At 49.0% G+C, this 18,177-nt stretch overlaps 1 protein-coding gene across 28 annotated transcripts in view; it reads left to right on the forward strand.

Annotated features, from left to right (window-relative positions):
• The window catches only part of FBRSL1 (fibrosin like 1), a 418,694-nt gene that overhangs the window by 365,338 nt on the left and 35,179 nt on the right, over positions 1-18,177 (forward strand). For all 28 annotated transcript variants that reach the window (XM_052691244.1, XM_052691235.1, XM_052691237.1 and 25 more), the window contains one exon: positions 3,798-3,843. In XM_052691244.1, the coding sequence (XP_052547204.1) occupies positions 3,798-3,843 (46 nt within the window). The remainder of the gene's footprint in view (positions 1-3,797; positions 3,844-18,177) is intronic.

Raw genomic sequence — 18,177 nt, forward strand, 5'->3', positions numbered from 1 at the left:
CAGAGGGGTACGTAAAGGCAGGGGAGCAGATCAAAGGCAGGCATGAAAATTGGTTCCGAATTCTCGAGTAGTGGCCGTGCTTTATTCTGAGTCTCTCTGAGCATATCCAGCACTTCTGGTTTGAAAATCTCCTGGAGAAAGGTTTCTTGAGAGCTTTTCAGTGCTTGCCCCGTTCGGTAGCATTTTGCAAACAGTCTCAACTCGAGAGCAGCTCTTGACTATCTAAAAGATAGCGACATGTAAGCTGTGTTACTGCCTGCTCTGCTTCTGCCTACCACACTGCACTCAGATTTGGAGGGATGCTTGGCTTTTGCCCTGACAGGAGCTGTGTGCCAGGTCCCGACCACCAGCACATGCTTTTGCTCTTTGTGAGCCCGAGCTGCGGCCGTGTTGGCAGTGTTGAGTGAGCAGAGCACGGGGTATCGGGTTGGATCTGCTGCTCCGTGCTGCGGGGTGCTGCGTGGGGATGTGCGGCACTTCTGCTCGCAGCGATAAGGAACTGTTTATTCCCTGCAAGCGATTTTATAGGCTACAAAGAAGGAGAGGGGGGAAGAATAGTAATTACCGCAGGGCCTGACATAGCTTGTGATGCCAGCTCTGTCAGATGATATTGTTCTGTTCTACATAATCATTAAATGATTGATCTGTAAGAGCTCTTGCACCTTTCAGCTGCCCTGGGGAGGCAGGAGCCATGGTGAATGAGGCCCGTGGCCGCACAGCCCGCCTGCCCAGGAGCCTGCGCTGCGTCCTCTGAGGTTGGCAGCTTGCAGTCTGAGGGAACGCCGCCGGGGTGAGGCTTCTTACGCTGAAGCAGTGCTTATGTTTGCTGGGATCCAGGGGAGGAATGGTGAGGGAACGGTGCTGGCTGCTAAGTTGCAGCAGCGACTGCCTCGGAAGCTGCCAGTCTGTGAAATGGCAGCGTGCGTGTCTGCTGGGACACATCCTGCAGCCTTTATGCTCGTGATACAAAGGTCGGTACTGTGATTGAGGGTGGGACTTCGCAAGCAGCAGCTTTTATTAGAATATGCCCGTCTGGGGCTCGGCTGTGATGCAGTTAGAGCAGAAGAGCTCCGTGGGGAATGGAGACGAAGAGCAGATGTACTGGAGAGCCGTGGGGTGTCTTTTGTCTGCCCGCCTGGGGCTGTGGCCGTCTCCCTGCCTCGTGCAGCAGCAGAAGGAGCTGCGGGGTGCGGGCTGTGCTCCTGGAGGCTCCCAGCAAGAGGGAAGGGGAAATGCCTCCTTTCGCTCTCTAATCAAAAAAGAAGAGGGATTTCCTGGGATGGCTTGAACCCGTCCACATAAAGGACTCCCAGAGCCTGGCTTTGCTCACAAGGGAAGAATTCCACTTTTAATATTTTTTTTTTTTTAATCCCTGCTTAATCATATGCAAATGATTTGCTTGAAACAGCAGAAAAACTTGGGAGGGGACTTGTTCTAGCAGATGCGTTGGTTTGCTGGATTTTTTCACTCATTAGTGGGCTCCCTCAGACACATAGGTTTTATTGTATGCTTTCTTTAAAGGGTGACTGATGAAATTGAATGATGTATTCAGGCTCTTCCTCCCCCAGCTCCCCTTCTGCCTTTACTGCAGCTCGCAGAATATGCTATAGCACAGGCATTCACTGTTCCAGCACAGTGCTTATGCCAAAAATGGTTCAGATCTGGAGCTGGAAATCACCAGAAACGAGAGCAAAAGTTACTGTAAACTCTAGGTGTGAAAGTTTGTGTCTGCAAACCGAGGCTGTGATGTCGAAAACTGTGCTCTGTAAATGTTGGCTGTGATTGCTGAGGGCGGTGCCACATGTGCGGTTTTGCTATCAGCAGACTGAGCAATAATCCATGTGTTTTACTTTCTCTTAAAAGCGATTTTTCTTGCTCGACTTCCTTGAACACTGTTTTCCTGTCATTCGGACCCGAAGCAATGAGAAGTGCTCCTCTTGGTTACACAGCAGCGGTCTCAGCTGCACCCTGGGTGCCATGTTGCACTGCCTGTGAGCTGGGTAGCCTGCTTTATCCACCTGCCACGTGTCCTGCTGCTCACCGAGGGCTCCAGCAGAGCCTGCCTTAGCGTTAGCATCACCCGGTGTCCCCAGCCCGTGTTGCCAGAGCCCACAGATCTCTTTGGGATCCATCGTGACACAGTGCTGATTGGATGTGAAAAATGTGAACAATAGGTTGTAAATTCAGAGCTGGCTGTCGTTTTGTACACTGCTCTTGCTGCTGCGTGATGCCATTACACTTTCTTTGCAACCCAGCCTAGACAAAGCCCCATTGAATCCTGGTTTGTCTTCTGTTTGGTCAGTGCACTGACGGCGTGCTGCAGCTAGTTGCTTTCCCTGGCATTTTAGGCTCCTTCTGCAGAGCTGTGTGGCAGCCATACATGTCACAGCCCCACGCGCAGCTTTGTCCTGGACATGATAGAGAATTTCTTTCTTATGCGCCTCAGTCTCAATGTATTTTTTGTGTAGATTTCTCTTTCTTTATACATTTGCATCCAGTAAGACATTCAGTGCTTGCAGTGCCGATTTCCGTTGAAGTCACATTAATAGATCACCCTTCCTTGCTCCTGTCTGTATCTGATGCAGATTTTGCATTTTACTGTTGTTTTTTTTTCCCTGGAGTCATGACTTAAAATATATAACAACGTACAATTCACAGTGCTCTTTCTCTTGTGGTTCTTCCAAGGCACCTTACAGTGAAATCAGTGAAATCAAAAATAAAATCAATATCGTTCAGCCACGTGTTGAATTAATTCGTTTTTTTGTAAAGCAGAGCCAAGGGAGAAAGCTGTCTTTTACATTTGGTATCTTTTGCCCTTTCGCTCTGCACCTCAGCCCATGTTATTTGTGCAGCACTGAGTGCCAAAATGCTGGCGGTAATGTTAGCTGTCTCATAGATGGTGGTAACGTTGATGGTGCTCCCTGCTCTCAGACCAGCTTTCATTCTGTGGAGGCTGCTTGCTGGTTTATCAGATAGCGAGGAGGAAGAGCTTGTGCTGCAGTAGGTTGGCTGTTTGCATGTGGGAGGTGGGGGTGGGGGAAGCCATCAAATTAACTCATAAAAGCTTTATTTACAATGAATGGACTTTTTTTCCTGTCTGCCATTATCATCTTGTCTGTAACCCGGTGACCCTGATTATCATGAGGCTGTTTACAAGGTTTAGGTTAATTGGATTTCTTTAACTATTTCCCAGAGCTGTGAGGAGTGCGAATGCACAGCCGTGGAGCTCAGACAGCATAGTGCAACCCAGTTTGCAAGGAGATGGGCTTCTTCCAAGAGGAAGTCGTTTTATTTCGTATCCAACTAAGTGCAAAGCAGCATGGACCTATCATTTGGTGTAATGTTGTACAACACCCTCTTTCATATGGATGTCTTCATTTGCAACTTGTGTTTTCAATACACCAATTGCATTTTACGTGTTCAGCAAGAAATGAGCTTATTTTCAGTGAGATAGGCTTGGAAACGTTTGGTTTTTTTCTTCAGCTTGAAAGCAGTTTCACTGGTTTTGTTTTTATATGAAGAATTGGATAAAATAGCTGTGCGTTGCATGGCTGCCTAAATAAACGAGGCAGGAGGATATAGCTGGGTGAGATCAGGACAGTGCTTCCACATGCTTTGCTTTCATCTTTTTAGGATGCACGCTTGTTCTTTAATGGCACAACATTGCACCCTCCAGGTGCAGCATGTAATTGCAGGTCTACAGATAACAGACTTGTTTTATCAGCTGTGTTTTTGTGAGCAAGCCTTCCTAAATTCTCCTTGAGTATTACTCACCCTCTCTTTCTCTTTCCTTTCAGGCTTCTGTAGGCTCTGAGAAGCTGTTCTCCCCTGCAGCAAATAAAGGTAAGTGATTTGGAGAAATTCTTTCTTGACCTTACAGCCAGTGATTTGTGTGTGAGGCCGTAGTGAACATCATGCAAATGGCAGAATATTTGTTTTTCCAGCACCTATACTTTTGCCACGTCCACCGTCATAAAGATCAGCCTTGTAGGTTTGTGTTAAGTTAAAATGAATAGTTGTGTTGTCTCAATGTGGGATGAGACCTCTTCCCTGCAAGTCAGAGCCACAGCACGTGTCTTACAGAGACGAATTACTGGCAAAGGAGAGGTCAGCCCTTGGTATAGCTGGTTCCCTCCAATACAGTCAAATCTTCATTTCTTCCAAACAGAGAAATATTTCATTGTTTGTTTCATATATATTATTCTCAGAAGGCCTTGTCCATCCACCTCCTGCCTATGTGTACAAAGCATTTGTGTCTGTCTCAGCTCTCCAAAATGCAGTGGAAGGTACTTGGTGTGTCGCAGGGTTTCAGCTCCAGCTATTACTATTAATTGCAAGTTACCTGTGGTACACACTGGGTGTTGCTAAGAGACTGAGCCAGTTAGGATTCACACTGGGAGTGACAGTGACATATTTCTAAATATGCCAGGCTGTCCTTCGAGGGCTCAGTGCAGCTGTGAGGTGGGGCTTCTCCAGTTCCTGCTGCTGGTAGGGACAGGCTCGCTTAGCTGGAGACTGTCAGTAAAAATCCTGAAGAAGCAGCTTGAAGGACAAAGTGTGGAATATGATTGAAAGCACTGTGGTGGGAATGGTTCCAGTGTGTCATGCAAGGTTTTGTACTCAGAGGACAGTGAGGCCCCAGCGCTGCCCAGAGCTGTGGTGCCCCATCCCTGGAGGAGCCCACGGCCGTGGCTGTGCCCTGGGCAGCCTGAGCTGGGGGGCACACAGCCCATGGCACAGGGGTGGCAATGGGTGGGCTTTAAGGTCCCTTCCAACCCAAACCATGCTGTGATTCTGTGATATGGCTCCGAATGAACTGGCAGGGCATGCAGCTGTTCTGCAACATAGCCAGCATTGAGCTGCGGCATAAAAAGTAGGAGGAACGTACAAATACCCTGAAGGGGGGAGATCAGCACATTAATAAAAAGTGGTGAAATAACCTTCTTGCGTTATTACAAGAGGGCCAAGAAAAAGGAGTCGTTTGCAGTTGTGTAGGAGTGGGTGCTGGCCATGCACAGGCGTTGTGGTGTGTGCTGCATCACCTGGATACAGGCCCAGGTTATAGCTGGGATCTTCAGCAGTGCTAAGTATTAGGAATTCTCTTTCTTTCCAGGCTTTGCAAATTATCAATTCCAATGTGGAAACTGATGACAAGACTATTGTGTTATTACATTTGCAGATATTTTTATGAAAGTATGCGGCTTGATGTGGGGGAAGGAGAGAATTTAAACAAATGGGGAAGAGCATTTATCTTCTGTCGGCCTTGGCTCGCTGATAAGGCAAGCCAGATTGCCCATACGGTACTGCCTCAGCAAAACAAAACTCCTGCCATCCTGAATAAACGCGTGGCACAGAGATCTGCCGCAGAGGCTTGTGTTGAAGTGTGAGCAGCTTTGTTGGCTCCTCCTTGTGTTGAAGCCCAAGATCCCCCACCCCTTCGCATCACAGAGCAGCTCAGCAACACGAGTTTTCAAAATACCTCTCCGTCGGGAAGTTAAATGTGTGAATGCTGTGAATTTGCTGTCTTGAAGTCTTTTCACTGCTGTTTATATCGCTGCAGCTGACGGCTGTTCACATTTGGTTTGCTGTGGAAGTAGATGGTGCAGCATTGGGTTTGGATGGTAATTTTTGCCTTGGTCTTGTCCTTGCGCTCAGCAGTGCTGGCAGACCTTGCTGAGAGGCACGGGCTGTGCTGCAGGCAGGTTCCGTCAGGCGCTGCCTCCGCTCCTGCTGAGAGGTGAGATTAATTTGTCTCGTCGAGATTTTGTGCAGAAACTCAAAACAGTGCTAAATTCTACCCTCGCCCTGTTGTCACTCTGCGACGCAGGAGCCAGAACTTGTCTCTCACACATGCAAATGCACACCGTGCTGACAGGGCCGGGCTTGGCGATGCCATATGGCCAGGAGAAAGCGATTTTCAAAGCGTTTCACTGGAATTCCTTTTGCAAGATAACAGCACTGACTTCAGGCACGCATTGGAGCCATGGCGGCGGGGCTGGAACTCCCAGTCGTTGCGGGCACACACTGCTTGGCTCCCTAGGGCGCTCGTATGGCGCACCGATGTAAATTATTTGGGGCTTTCTGTAGAGACTGCACCCAGCACAGCCGCAGCAGGGCAGTTGTCAGTTAGAGGCAGGCATGCTCTGTGGCACAGCGAGGCAGACTTGTCATCTGGCGCAGCTCTCCCTGTTCTCCACAGGCTTTCCCCAGGGATGTGTTTGACCTAGCTTATTTGCTTTATGCTGTCCTAGCTTATCAGCGGCTTAGCAATGCAATTAAGTGCTAAGATAGATAGTTCTCACCTGTTGGAGGCTGGAACAGCTGTAAAATGTCACCTTTGACCACATGTGGCGGCTCTGCAGAGGAGCAGCGCCTGGCGCTCGCTGGGAATGCTGCTCTCGGCCCTTGGCCACAGACCTGCAGTGGACGTGGGCTGAGCTCCTGGGGCTCAGGAGTCAAAGCGCCTCGCAGGAGGAAGCAGCAACTCAGAACGAAAGCAGAGGATCCCCAGCCTGCTGTGCCAATGGCTTTGTGTCTGCCGTAGGACAGCAGTTGTTGAGTGCTCGTTGTGGCAGGCAGTTGTGCTGCCCAGGGCCAGGTGTGAACCTCCTCTGGGTGCATGAATCAATTAACAAATAATAAAGGTCTGTTTGCTCTTTTACAGGCTCCTTTCTCACAGGAATCTGCCAGGCAGACATTTGCCTTCTCTGTAGGGCAGGCGCAGCACAGGGAGGTGGGAGCATAGGCCAAGCCCAGCCATCTCCCTGTGCATCTGTGGGCAGAAGAGAGCGCGTGGGGTTGGTGGGGGACTCGGCTGTGGGAAGGCCTGCCTGCTTGCCCTGGTGGTGGTGGTGGTGTGTGTGCATGGGGTTAGGCTGTGTTCTGTGGTTCTTGGGGCTGTGCTCCTGCATTTGGGTTGACCTCATGAGTGTCTTGGAGGTGCCCTGCCCTGGGGTGCTTGCCAAGCTCCATGCCTTGCTTCCCCCTATGTGAGACAGAGACCAGGGCTCGTCAGCCAAGTGTGCTGGGAGACCCAGCTAATGAATGTTTATCAAGCATTTTATCTAGAGATCTGTTTAATGAGAGATTCCATAAACAGCACGAGGCTTCTCTTTCATGGCAGTAATAAATGGCAGTGAAAATAAGTCTTATCCTTCCCCCACATGCTGCCCCCCAGGACAAAAAGATTGCTTACCCTCCACTCACTGCTCCCTGGTTTAGAGGCAGAGGGCTTTGAAGTGCTATCTTTCATCATGAACTGTACACATCCTCAAAGCTCTAAAGCTCACAGTCTGTGTCTCATCCCTCTTGACGAGAGGGAGGCAAGCCTTCCCGGCACACTGGTCGTAATTGTCAGCCATGGGATGTGCCGCAGCCACCCGCCCCAGCGGGCCAGTGCAGCTTATGGGCCTTTGAAGTTCCCTTCTTTTATTTTCTGTCCTCTTGACCACAAAAGTGTGCCTTGGGCCAGCAAGAGAGATTTCTTGTTCAGAGACAACACCGAGCCCTGACAAGCGCATCTGAACCAGAGAGGAACCCTTGTTCCTCTGAGATCACTGCTCCATAATCCTGTTGCCTTAAGGGGACTGTCTCTCCTTTTTCTCTCTTCTCTATCTCTTCCCTTTTTTTTTTTTTCTTTTCCTTTTTTTAAATTCAGTACTAAACTGTCACACTAAATCATTTTAAAAGATGAGAACACAAAACCTCCAGTGTAGGACATGCTGTAAAACCGATGGTTGTTCCAGCGAGCTGGGGTGAGAGGGGAAGGCAGGGCAAGGGCAGGGCAGGCGATCTGCTGCCGAGGAACCTGTGACAGCCAGCAAAGCAGGAAACCTGAACGCAGCTGAGCTGAGAACAAGGTGCTGGGCGTGGGTTTGTGGCAGTGCAGCTTCTTGGTGGCACGGTGCTGGCAGGCAGCTGAGAGCAGAGCCTCCCCTGCTTGCTGCGCCGCTTGATGGCAAGCTTTGCAGTGCGAAGGTCTGTGCAGGTGCAGAGCAAACACCCCGTCAGGCACTGAGCTCTGTTAGACGTGAACGGAGGTCAGCAGTGATATAATTTTTCTAGTTTGCTGCATGGGGTCCACACAGGGTTTGAAATGCAGGAAAAGCAGCGGTGTCTCCAGTCCCTTGACCTCAGCTTTATCTCCAGGTTTTGGTTACATTTGGATGAGGTCACCAGCCTGTTTGCTGGCCATTGTGTGAACTTGAGGGGGATGATAATTTGCAGCTGAAATCTTGGGACAGCAGTCCTCCATAATTACAGGCATGCAAAAACTTGCACAGCAGCATCTGTAATAATAAATAAAGCAATGCATCTACGTAGATAGCAACCACATTGCTGTGATTGATACAGTTCTCAGGATGTTCTGCAGCTGCTCTACTCCCTATGTTGCATCTCCTGTGGTTTTAGCACAACTGTACAATGTTCGATGTTTTTCATGAAACCCAAGCCCTCAGAGGACTGTATGAGAATTGAAGCTTTAATTTCATTTTTAAGTGAGATTTTAGTCTTCCTGGCCACAGAGGAAAGCTTGGAACTGTGGTTCTTCTGTGCTTCCCAGCCAGCAGGTAGTTGAATAGAAGCCCAAATACCTTGTTCTTAACCTCATTTTAAAGACGGCTTGTGATTTGTGAATTCTTGGGATTGGCAGTGCTGGATACCATGAAGCACTATGAAATCCAGCATGTGAGGCCATCCCAGCATTGTTTTGAAAAGATCCATCTAATTTTGTCACTGCTTGCATGTCACTGCTTAGCTGTCTGGCTGTTCTGCATGTGCAGATGTATAATTACACAGTGGCCAGTGAAAAAGGAGGATTTTGATTTTCTACCAGCATGCATAACCAAGATAATCACACAGGTCACAGCCAGTTAGGCACCTCTCCGAATAAAAGCAAGTGCAGGGAACTGCAGTGAGTGCAGTCCTTTTTGTCTTCTTGCAGTTTTGTCATCTTGCAGGCTCTGGAAAGCTCTCAGCCTTCTCTTTGGGGGTGGCAATACGCACTGGCCATACAATCCATGTCTCGCCGATGCGCTGCATGCATTTCATGGTAATTCAGGACACAGCCACCATAGCGGCCTTCTGGAAAACACATCCAGTGGGGAAGTGGGAGAGGCCATTCACCACAACCACACTGTCCAACTGACTTTGTACCATTCAGAATGCAGAAGTGGGTAATTTATTGACTTGGAGCTGAGTGCCGTACGCCTGCAGAGTTAGAATGGCCTCGTGCCGGCAGGCGGCTTTGGCTTGCGCCATTTGCTGTGCAGTTTGCACAGCTATCTCCCGGTGCGTCTCCCTCAAGTGAGCCAGCATAGAGCTTGCTTTGTAGCTTCAGGCTGCAGCCAAGAGAGTTGAAAAGTTGAATTATAAACATTTCCAGGCCTTCTGTTTGGTGTCTTGTGTTTTGTTTTGTTATTTTAAGGATGTGGGGTATGTTGCTGCATTCCCGTCAGTGGGATTAGAATGAATAGAGGCAATACTGTAGGAGATAAAGCGTGTTTAATTATTTATTTGCGTATTACAGACTGAAATTGCTTTTTGATTTAAAGCATCCAAGCCGTGGGTATGTTTTTGGAGCAGGGAGAGGCACGCAGGAGCACATGCATGCGCGATTACCGAGGGTAATGTAAGAAGGCTCTGCTTAACTGCCTTTCCTCCGCAGAATTTGTTCATTTCCTTTAAGATTTTAAATTTCAAATGCGGCTTTGTTAAGTAGCGCAGAAAGCCAACTGCATGCTGTGCCTTGCCCACCGAAACGTAAATAAAATAAATAAAGTCTTCGTTGTATAAATGTTATGAAGTGAGCGGTTTATTTTCTTTAATTATACTTTTTATTTAAAATAAACTATAAAAGCAAAATAGTGTATATCCTGAGCGCGCCAGCTCAAACTCGTATTGATTGAGGAGGCCAATTTTAGCTTTCCTCAGTTCATGTGAAAGGAGATAAAAGGGCCATCAAACTGCAAACCAGAAAGAGAAAAGAACTCCGTCCAAATGCGCGCAGGAGTTTACATTAGCCAGACTCCTAAAGGACGTTTGCAAGATACCGTATTTTGCACTCCCTGTTTATAGTTGGCTTATCTGCTTCCTGCGGAGCGGGGCCGGGGCGGCCTGCAGCCGGTGCCGCGGGCGGGCGGCCATGGCACAGCAGCAGCTGCAGCCCCCGCGCAGCCGTCGGTCCCTCAAACCACCGCTTCTCCTCTGTTCTGGCTTTAAAACGCCTCGGGGACATGTTTTATTCATGTAAGATTCCGTAAAGCTTCAGTTCCTCAGCAAACGAAACGCGTGGCGGGAGCCTGATGCGCCGCTCATCCTGGCTGGCGGCGGGGCTGTGAGCGGGGAGCTCCACGACTGCCATGGCTGCCTGCTGCTCCCCGCGGGGCCGCGCTGACCCCATTCACTTCCCCTGGCTCCGGGTGTGCAGGGCAGGGGCGCCGCGCTTGGCGTGCTGTTGGTGTTTGCCTCTCTGTGCTTTTGAAAAGGATTCTTGTTCTGGAGTGGCTTGTTTCCAAACAGTAAATATTTTCTTGTAAACTGCTGGGACAGACAAGTGACTGCAGTGCTTTACTTCATTTATTTGATTTGAATGGATAGCAAACGCTTGCAGGTAATAGGAAATTAAAAGTCTTTATATATATATATATATAAATTTTTAACTATCCAGCAAAATTTATTGTAGAATTACATCTCTGCTATAGGATTATGTCGGACAGTTCAAAACGCCTATGGAAGGGTTCTCATTTGCCATTAAATTGTAAAAGATTGAAGTAATTTATATGGGGCCCTATTACGTTGCTGAAGAAACACATTGGTTTCATCACTAATAAATTCTTACAGGCTTTCCCTAAGGGAGTAGTCATACTTGCAGATTTCCCTCCAATGAAATGGATGTTAACTTCTTGCCCTGTTGCGGGTACGTGGTTGGAAGGTGTTAGCAAGGTGAGCAGCAAAGCCTGACAGCACACAGGCTGCCAGCAGGGAGAGTTCTTTAGCAGGCAGCCCACTGGGGCTGGGTGATTTTAGCAAGAAATGGGTTGTTAGAAGGTGAGAGAGAAGGCTGCAGATGGATGTGTGCATCTCCCTGCTGTGGGTCACAGTGCTGGGCTGGGAGCTGTGTCACGTTCAGAACTACAGCTTGGAAATGGGGGACGGTGCAGCCCGGCTGTTGCTGCTTCCCAGGCAGCACGGGGCACTTGCGGAATAACATAAAATAATGTGCTAGCTGTGCTTGCCTTCTGCAACCAGAAAAGCACACGTAGACTTCCTCCCAGTGAAAAGAAAGTACCAAGCTGGCTTTGTGCTTAACTCAGCGCTCACAAGCACCTCTCATATTCAAGCACAGAGCAACCTGATGAAAAGCAAATGGGCAAGGAGGGAAATAAAATTAGGTAATTGCCAGTTTCCCTCTATTCCACTCCCTCTCCTGTTTTGCATAACAGAGACTGTGTAAGTCTCAGCTGCAGTGGATTTTGGTAACAAGCAGACGTCTATGAACCTGCATCTGCTGCTGGTGTTGGCTCAGTTTGTTCTGTATTTCTGTATTTATCGGTGATCCAATGTTGAGAGAGCTTCCAAAGAGCTGCACAGCCCCTGCACGTGGCTGTCCTGCGTGGCACAGTGAGGGGCTCCCAGTGCCAGCCCTGCAGGCACAGCCTGAGCTGGTGTGGGCATAGTGGCTGGGAAAGAAATCTAACAACCTTAGCATTGAATGTTTATACAATAATGAACATTATCATTGCTTTTATTATTGAATCAGTCTTAAAAATTGTGCTAGAAACACGAAGTCAACAAGAATTCTTCCATTACTTTCTGTACTGACCAGCCTAATGATCAAAGTAGAGCCGATTGTTTTGTGCATCTCACCGGAGCAGCAGACAAACTCTGGGTATAATGCTTTTAATGGACTGGGTCTGGGATTGTGACTCAGGCCCTGCCTGCTGCATGCAGGCATGCTCATGCTGCTGGTGGGCTCTCCTTGGCCTCGCAGGGCGTTCATGCTAAGCAAGCAGAGGGCGTGTTATGGTTTGGGAGGGTCTTCCCAGTGGGTCCTATCAAAGTTTCTCTTAAAATGGGAGTCTTGGGGTTTTTTTGTTCTGCTTTGTTTTATTTTGCCTTTTCCCCTCTTTGAATGTGATCCCTGCAATTTTGTTTTCACTGAAATATTGACTGGCAGCATTGCAAATTGCCTGCATGCAGGCAGGAGCTTGCCAGCACTTTCTTACTCAGCTAGCCGTCAAGGTTGTGGATTTCACCAAGAGCAGTGCCAGGAAAGCTGTTGATCAAAAATATTCCTAACATCTGTGAGTCCTCTCCATCCAAATGAGATGTAGTTACATTCTCCTTTTCCTCGTTCTCCTTCCAAAGCGTTCCTTCAGACACCTAGAAAGCCCTGCTAGCAAATCATGAGCCGAACTCTGATTTGCAGCTCCATTTCCAGCTCTGTCCAGTATAAACTCCCCCTGCCCCCTGTCATAACACACGAGGAACTGTGGAGAGGAGTCCGGGCAGTTGCTCTGTGCTGTCACTCATTGGATCCAGATGCTGCCCTGTGCTGTCTGTGGTGGCGAGCCAGCAAGGAAGGTCTTGGTGAGGGGGGGGGAAGGATGCAGCTCTGAGCAGGCTTGAAGCCACTTGCTTGCATGCACACATATGTGCACACAGTTGTGCCAGCACAAGGACGGGGCTGGGGCAGTGGGGAAAAGCCTGATTTCCCTTCCACCCCTTTCCTACCACCACCAGCAGCTCACAAGCCAGCCCTTAAATAATTAACGTGCCCAGTGGGACAGAAGGAATCAAAAGCTGTTGTGTTCCCAAGTTTTCCCTGGCTCCGACAGGCACAGCTCGCTGTGTATTCTGGCACCTTGGAGCGGGTTTTCCTCCCTCCTTCGCCTCCCCCTTATTATCCTGTATGTGTGCTGGACGGGGAAGTGGCGTTCCCAGCCCAGCGGGGGATGACTGTTATTTCAGACCAGCAACAGGGGAAAAGGAACAGCCTGTTGCCTGATTGATGTTTGTTTTTGGTGGACGGACACCAAAGGTTCATTAGAGACGGAAGGTTTGGGAGGAGGGGGCCGGCGGGCAGGGGAGACGCTCGCTCTTAAGGAACTATTGTACCCCCGCGCTAACCTGGCTGTGCACTCTCTTTGACTTCTGTGAATGTCTCAGCTGTACTGTTTTGGCCCTGGCGACTTTAGGAAAATATACACACCACACAGAGGCTTCAGTGAAAGCTGTGCGATCGGGGGTCGGGAGAAAAAGAAAGGGGAGGAGAGAACAATGCAGTAGGTTTTTGCTGTAATTAATTTCGAATGTGTTGCTCATCTGTTCTCCTTGGTTTTCAAAGGGAGCTCGGGGAATCTGCAGGGCTTTTCCTTCAGCATCTGCTGCTTTCCAGAGGTGGTAATGGCAAGCCTGCAGGGAGCAGGGGGTGGCGGAACCTCACTGCTCTCCACGGTGGGTGCGTGGAGCTGGGGGGCTGTGCAACTTGGCACCAGGAGGGCAGATCGCTCCGCAGAGCTCTTGGAGCACATTCAGTTAAAGGAATGTTGTTTGCTATTGGTGATGGTCCTGAAAGCATCCAGGTTGTGGTAGAGGTGAACTGTGTAGTTATGGGGATTTTAAAGGTTTGGGTCAAACCCTCAACTTAATTCCTGCTGACTTTGTGCCTTTGAAAAATCTCCCATCATGTAATTGTGTCAGGAATCAGTAAGTTAATAGTAAACCCCAAGTATTAAGGCATCTTAAGTAGAAGCAGGTCCATGTGATTCCCGTTTTGCAAATCTCATCTGTTGGACTGAGTTGCTGTGGCTGTGTGGCATGAAGCAGGGGCTGAAGCCTGGCGCAGAGCAGCATCCTCATGTCCTTTGCCTCCAGGTCTGAGTATCGATGAAATCATACAGTTGTGGCAGTAAAGAGAAACGACGCAGCCTATTACAGTATTGACTTTACAGCCTTGACAAGATATCCTCGTGCTGACTTGATATCCCTATGAATCTTAGCCAGAAAAATCAGTACTTAAACTGCCAGTAGGGCTTTAGCAGCTCTATTCTCAAATTGCTCATTGCTTCGCAGCTCCCACTGTGCCCTGCAGCTGGTGGATAATGACCTCTTGTTTGACCACGTGGCTTCCTTGTGATCCTTAGCTCTTAGAAAAACCACCTTCAGTATGCGATGGTGAATATGTCTGAAGTTTGGCCTTAACGAAAACATTTCCTGAGAGTGACTGAAGAAAGTGTTCCCTTTTCTGGTCAGAAGCCAATTCTGGGCAGCCACAACGTGCTGCAGACCCCAGGGGTTCTTGGGGTGGGCGCTTGTTTGTGATACAGTCCTTCTCCAGATGCCAGGGCTGGTCTGTGGCTGGGGGAGCATGGCCATACAGTGATAAATGTCTCTGTGGTTCTCAGGGAGAGATGTAAACACTGCAGCTGTGTTTCAGGCTCTGTGAAGGTTTTGGCCAGTTTTTGTAGCCTTGCAAACTAAAGAGAATACTTTCTGGTACTGCTGTAGGGCTGGCCTCTGCTGTCGAGTGATGGGGTGTCACTCAGCATGTGTGTAGAGCTCACGGCTCCGGTGCCTGGGAGTGGTGGGCACATGTGGCTAAAGTGACCTCAGTGCAGGTTGTGGAAGGGTCGAACCGATGTGGGGAGATGAGGGAACGGGTGTTCCTACAAGGCTCGAGGGACTGGTTCTTTTAAACCCTTTTCTCTAACAGTGACTTGTACAGGAAAGGGAAGTCACATTTGGAGAATATTCAAGCCACCACCCCTTCTTTGTGCAGTGAAACCCATAAGAGCGAGGAGGGAGATCTGGGACCAGTCCGGATTTAATTTCCTGGTCTTCCTCCATAAGGAAGAAGTATCACTTCCTTTTAATTCTTGAACAAACAACTGTGCTGGCCACATCATAGTGAAGCATCCCTTAGACCACATCCAGATAAGCCTGGATTCCAGCCTGCACTTTTGGCCATGGGTGTTTCAGTGCCTGATGCCGTGGCAGCACATGGGAGCACAGCTGTGGGTCTCTCCATTCTCGAGCCTCAGCCATGCTTTTCACTTTTCACCTTTATGCTCTCTTCAGTTTTAGCAGTCAGGGAGGAACAAGGGCAGGCAGCGGGGCTGGAGGGGATGTGCTCAAACTGCTTGTCTGAGGCTGACAGTCCTCTTGCCTGTGCCTCCCAGGAGAGGCTGACAGAGAGCTTGTAAATCCCCCATAGAGCAGAGACCCCCAGGCTCCCCCAGAAGGTCCTGGTGCAGGTGCTCAGAGCCAGTAGAGCAGTAGCAGACGTGCTACCCAGTGACTCCCTTGGGTGCTTGATCAAACCCTGGGAATCAGAATATTCTTCTCTTTTTATTGGTTACAAATGATTTTTCTCCCTGTGAAAGGATTCCCACCAACTGTTCAGGACTGCCTGTGAGGTTTGCTTTAAAAACATATCTTGCTCTTACAGAGGAAGAGGGGAGGGCTGGAGCATTGCAGGAGCATCGAACCGCTGCGAGTTTGCCTTTGGAGATTGGTGATGGAAGAGCAAGAGCAGAGAATGCTACAGGGAGATATTAAATGAGGCACTTTTGTTTCTCTCCTTGTAGAGCATAAAAATGCCCAAGGCGTGAATACTCCGTTCAGATTACTCTTGAACATTTAAATGTCTGTTCTGGTAATTTACAAAATGAAGGGGTGGGAAATTCCCGATGCTAGGAAGGAAGAGGAACCCTTTAGCAGCACACCAAGCTCCCCATGTGGCACTGTGGGATGTGCTCTGTGCTGCTGGGGGGAGGCTGTGCCCTGTGGCTGCAGCAGGGCTGTGGGCATGGGGACACAGGCACTGGAGACACAAGGAGAAACTGCCTTCTGCCTTGGTGCCTGCTGCCCACACTGGGTCCTTCCTTAATTCTCCTTGCTCCACACGTCTGTATATGAAATAGTGGGTGCTCTGTCCCTCTTGGCTTTGTTTGTCTGTGGAGTGATCATAAGGCAGAGTGGGGCATTCAGGTCACTTCCCCCGGCCGTCAGCATAGCCTGTAACACAGTGCAAAGCAGCCATGCATGCACCAGCATTACCATTCCTCATCTTATGGGAGCAAGAAGGTTTCGTATTCTTACTGCAAGCCAAGGCAGGAGGAGGCTGAGAGACGTGCCAGAAACCAATAGCTCTTTTGTTTTGTCTTTAACTGTGTTTATGTATCGGTGCAGGTTGCTTACTATTGACAGGTATTCTAATGCAAAGTGAATATAGCTCAATCCACTGTTAGCATGAGGCATCAGGAGGATGGGATGGGTTTTATTACTTTCAGATATTTGGGCTGGAGGCTCTCATGCTGTCAGAGCTGAACCAAACTCTCTGCACGCAACATATGTGATCCATTTTGCAGATGGTTATATGAATGTGGGAGGAGATGGTTCCCTAAAACAAACCGCTGGCAGTTTGGGTGTTGTCCTCAAAACCAAAACCATATTGAGTCCTCAAAAACAGAAACAGTGCCACCAGAACTTGGATTCTGCACAAGGAGAGATGAGCCATTGAAATTGTAGTCGTGGGATTGATTAAGCATTTGGGGTCCATCCATAACGACGCATTAGCTACAAGAAGGATCCAGCCCCTGTAGGGACCTGGTGTGTGAACTGCATTTTGCTTGATATGAGCCAGTGTGCCTCAAAGCGTGGCTGAAGGTGTGAGCGGAGGGCTGCCTCCTCCCAACTCTTTGGCTCTCTGTTGGGCCTCTTTGGTATGGAAGCTATACATTGTTTCTAACTGCTGGGATTCCCTGCTGGTCACAGAGGGTTATTTTTGAGCTTTTCCTCATGTAGAGGGCAGCACTCCTCCAGGCTGTAGGACTGGGACTGGATGGGGAGCAGGTGGCTTTGGGCAGACAGATGAAGACAGCAACCTGCTTGCCAGGAAATACAGGTATGGTGAATGGAAGCTGTTGTCTGCTGTGCCAACAGGAACGGGAAACTCTCAAGAATTTGCACAGACCCCACTTTGCCCTCCTAACACACAGGAACCGTGTATTACAGCTGTTTTGCCAAACCCGAGTTGCTGCTTTTCACTGGGCTTTTGCTGTTCAGAAAAAATGTGACATGGAAAGGACTTGAAGGAAAAACTTACTGTGAATTCGATAGAATTGCTGGGACACATGGCAGATGGGAGAAGGGGAACACGAACTGTGCAGCAATTACTTTCTTAGAAAAGTATCTGCAGGCTGGGGCTGGATGCTTCTCTCTGTCTTTCACCCAGCGCTGAAATAAAAGTATGCAGCAGTTCTGTATGAAGTATTTTCCACGACTGTACTCACAGATGTCAGAATCACGGGTGGCCTTGAGAGCCCACCTGGTAGGAGCTGAAGGTATGGCTTCCCCAGCATCCAGCGGTCGTGGCGGGGCCTCTGCAGTGACATGGGGCTCCAGAGGCTGCAGGAAGAGGAGTGGAGCGGAAGCGTTTGGGTTTACAGGGCTCAAGTGAGTCTTTCAGGCTTTGTGCACAGCCGGGCTGGAATTGCAGCACTGCACCACCCAGCACCCTCCACTGGGGAGATTTCTTTCCGCAGTCATAATTCTTGATGAAAGAAGAGATTCAAGTGTTCCTTTTCATGTAGGGTGTGACTCCACTGCAGAGCAGAGCACAGAGTTCCTCTGCTAAATCTTATTAGATGCCAGATCTGACATTATCCTCAAGCATTTCCGGCACCAGAGTATTCCAAAATTTCTGCTGCCCATTGAAGAATTCACACTTCATCAAGGGAGAAGGCTGGAAGGAGCATCACAGCTGCATTTCACTCGCACTGAGATCATGGCAGAGCAGTCTGCCTTCTGCAGTGCAGGTCATAAATGAGCGCACTCGTTCCTTTCCTCGCTGTGCACTGAGCTGCACTTCTGCTTTGAAGGAAAAGACCGTCATTCCTCGCATTTCCCACCCCACGCACACCCATAAACTGACTTTGTGCTGTTGCATTCTCATAGTTTGTCCCTGTTGAGCTGGGGGAGATGGAAACAATTTTTCTGAAGATTTAGATGCAAAATCTTTCAACACGAGGAGCAGAAACACAGTTTGTACATGTGATTCAACATTGCATGTGCAACACCATCCAGTTTTCTTGACGTTTGTAGTCAGTGTTCTTAAAGGAAGAATGGACCTTTTTCAGTCTTAAAAAACAAAGGGCCATTTGTGCCTTCTGAATG

The sequence above is a fragment of the Tympanuchus pallidicinctus genome, unplaced genomic scaffold (genome assembly GCF_026119805.1).
Source record: "Tympanuchus pallidicinctus isolate F22 unplaced genomic scaffold, pur_lepc_1.0 scaffold28, whole genome shotgun sequence".
Lineage (NCBI taxonomy): Eukaryota > Metazoa > Chordata > Aves > Galliformes > Phasianidae > Tympanuchus > Tympanuchus pallidicinctus.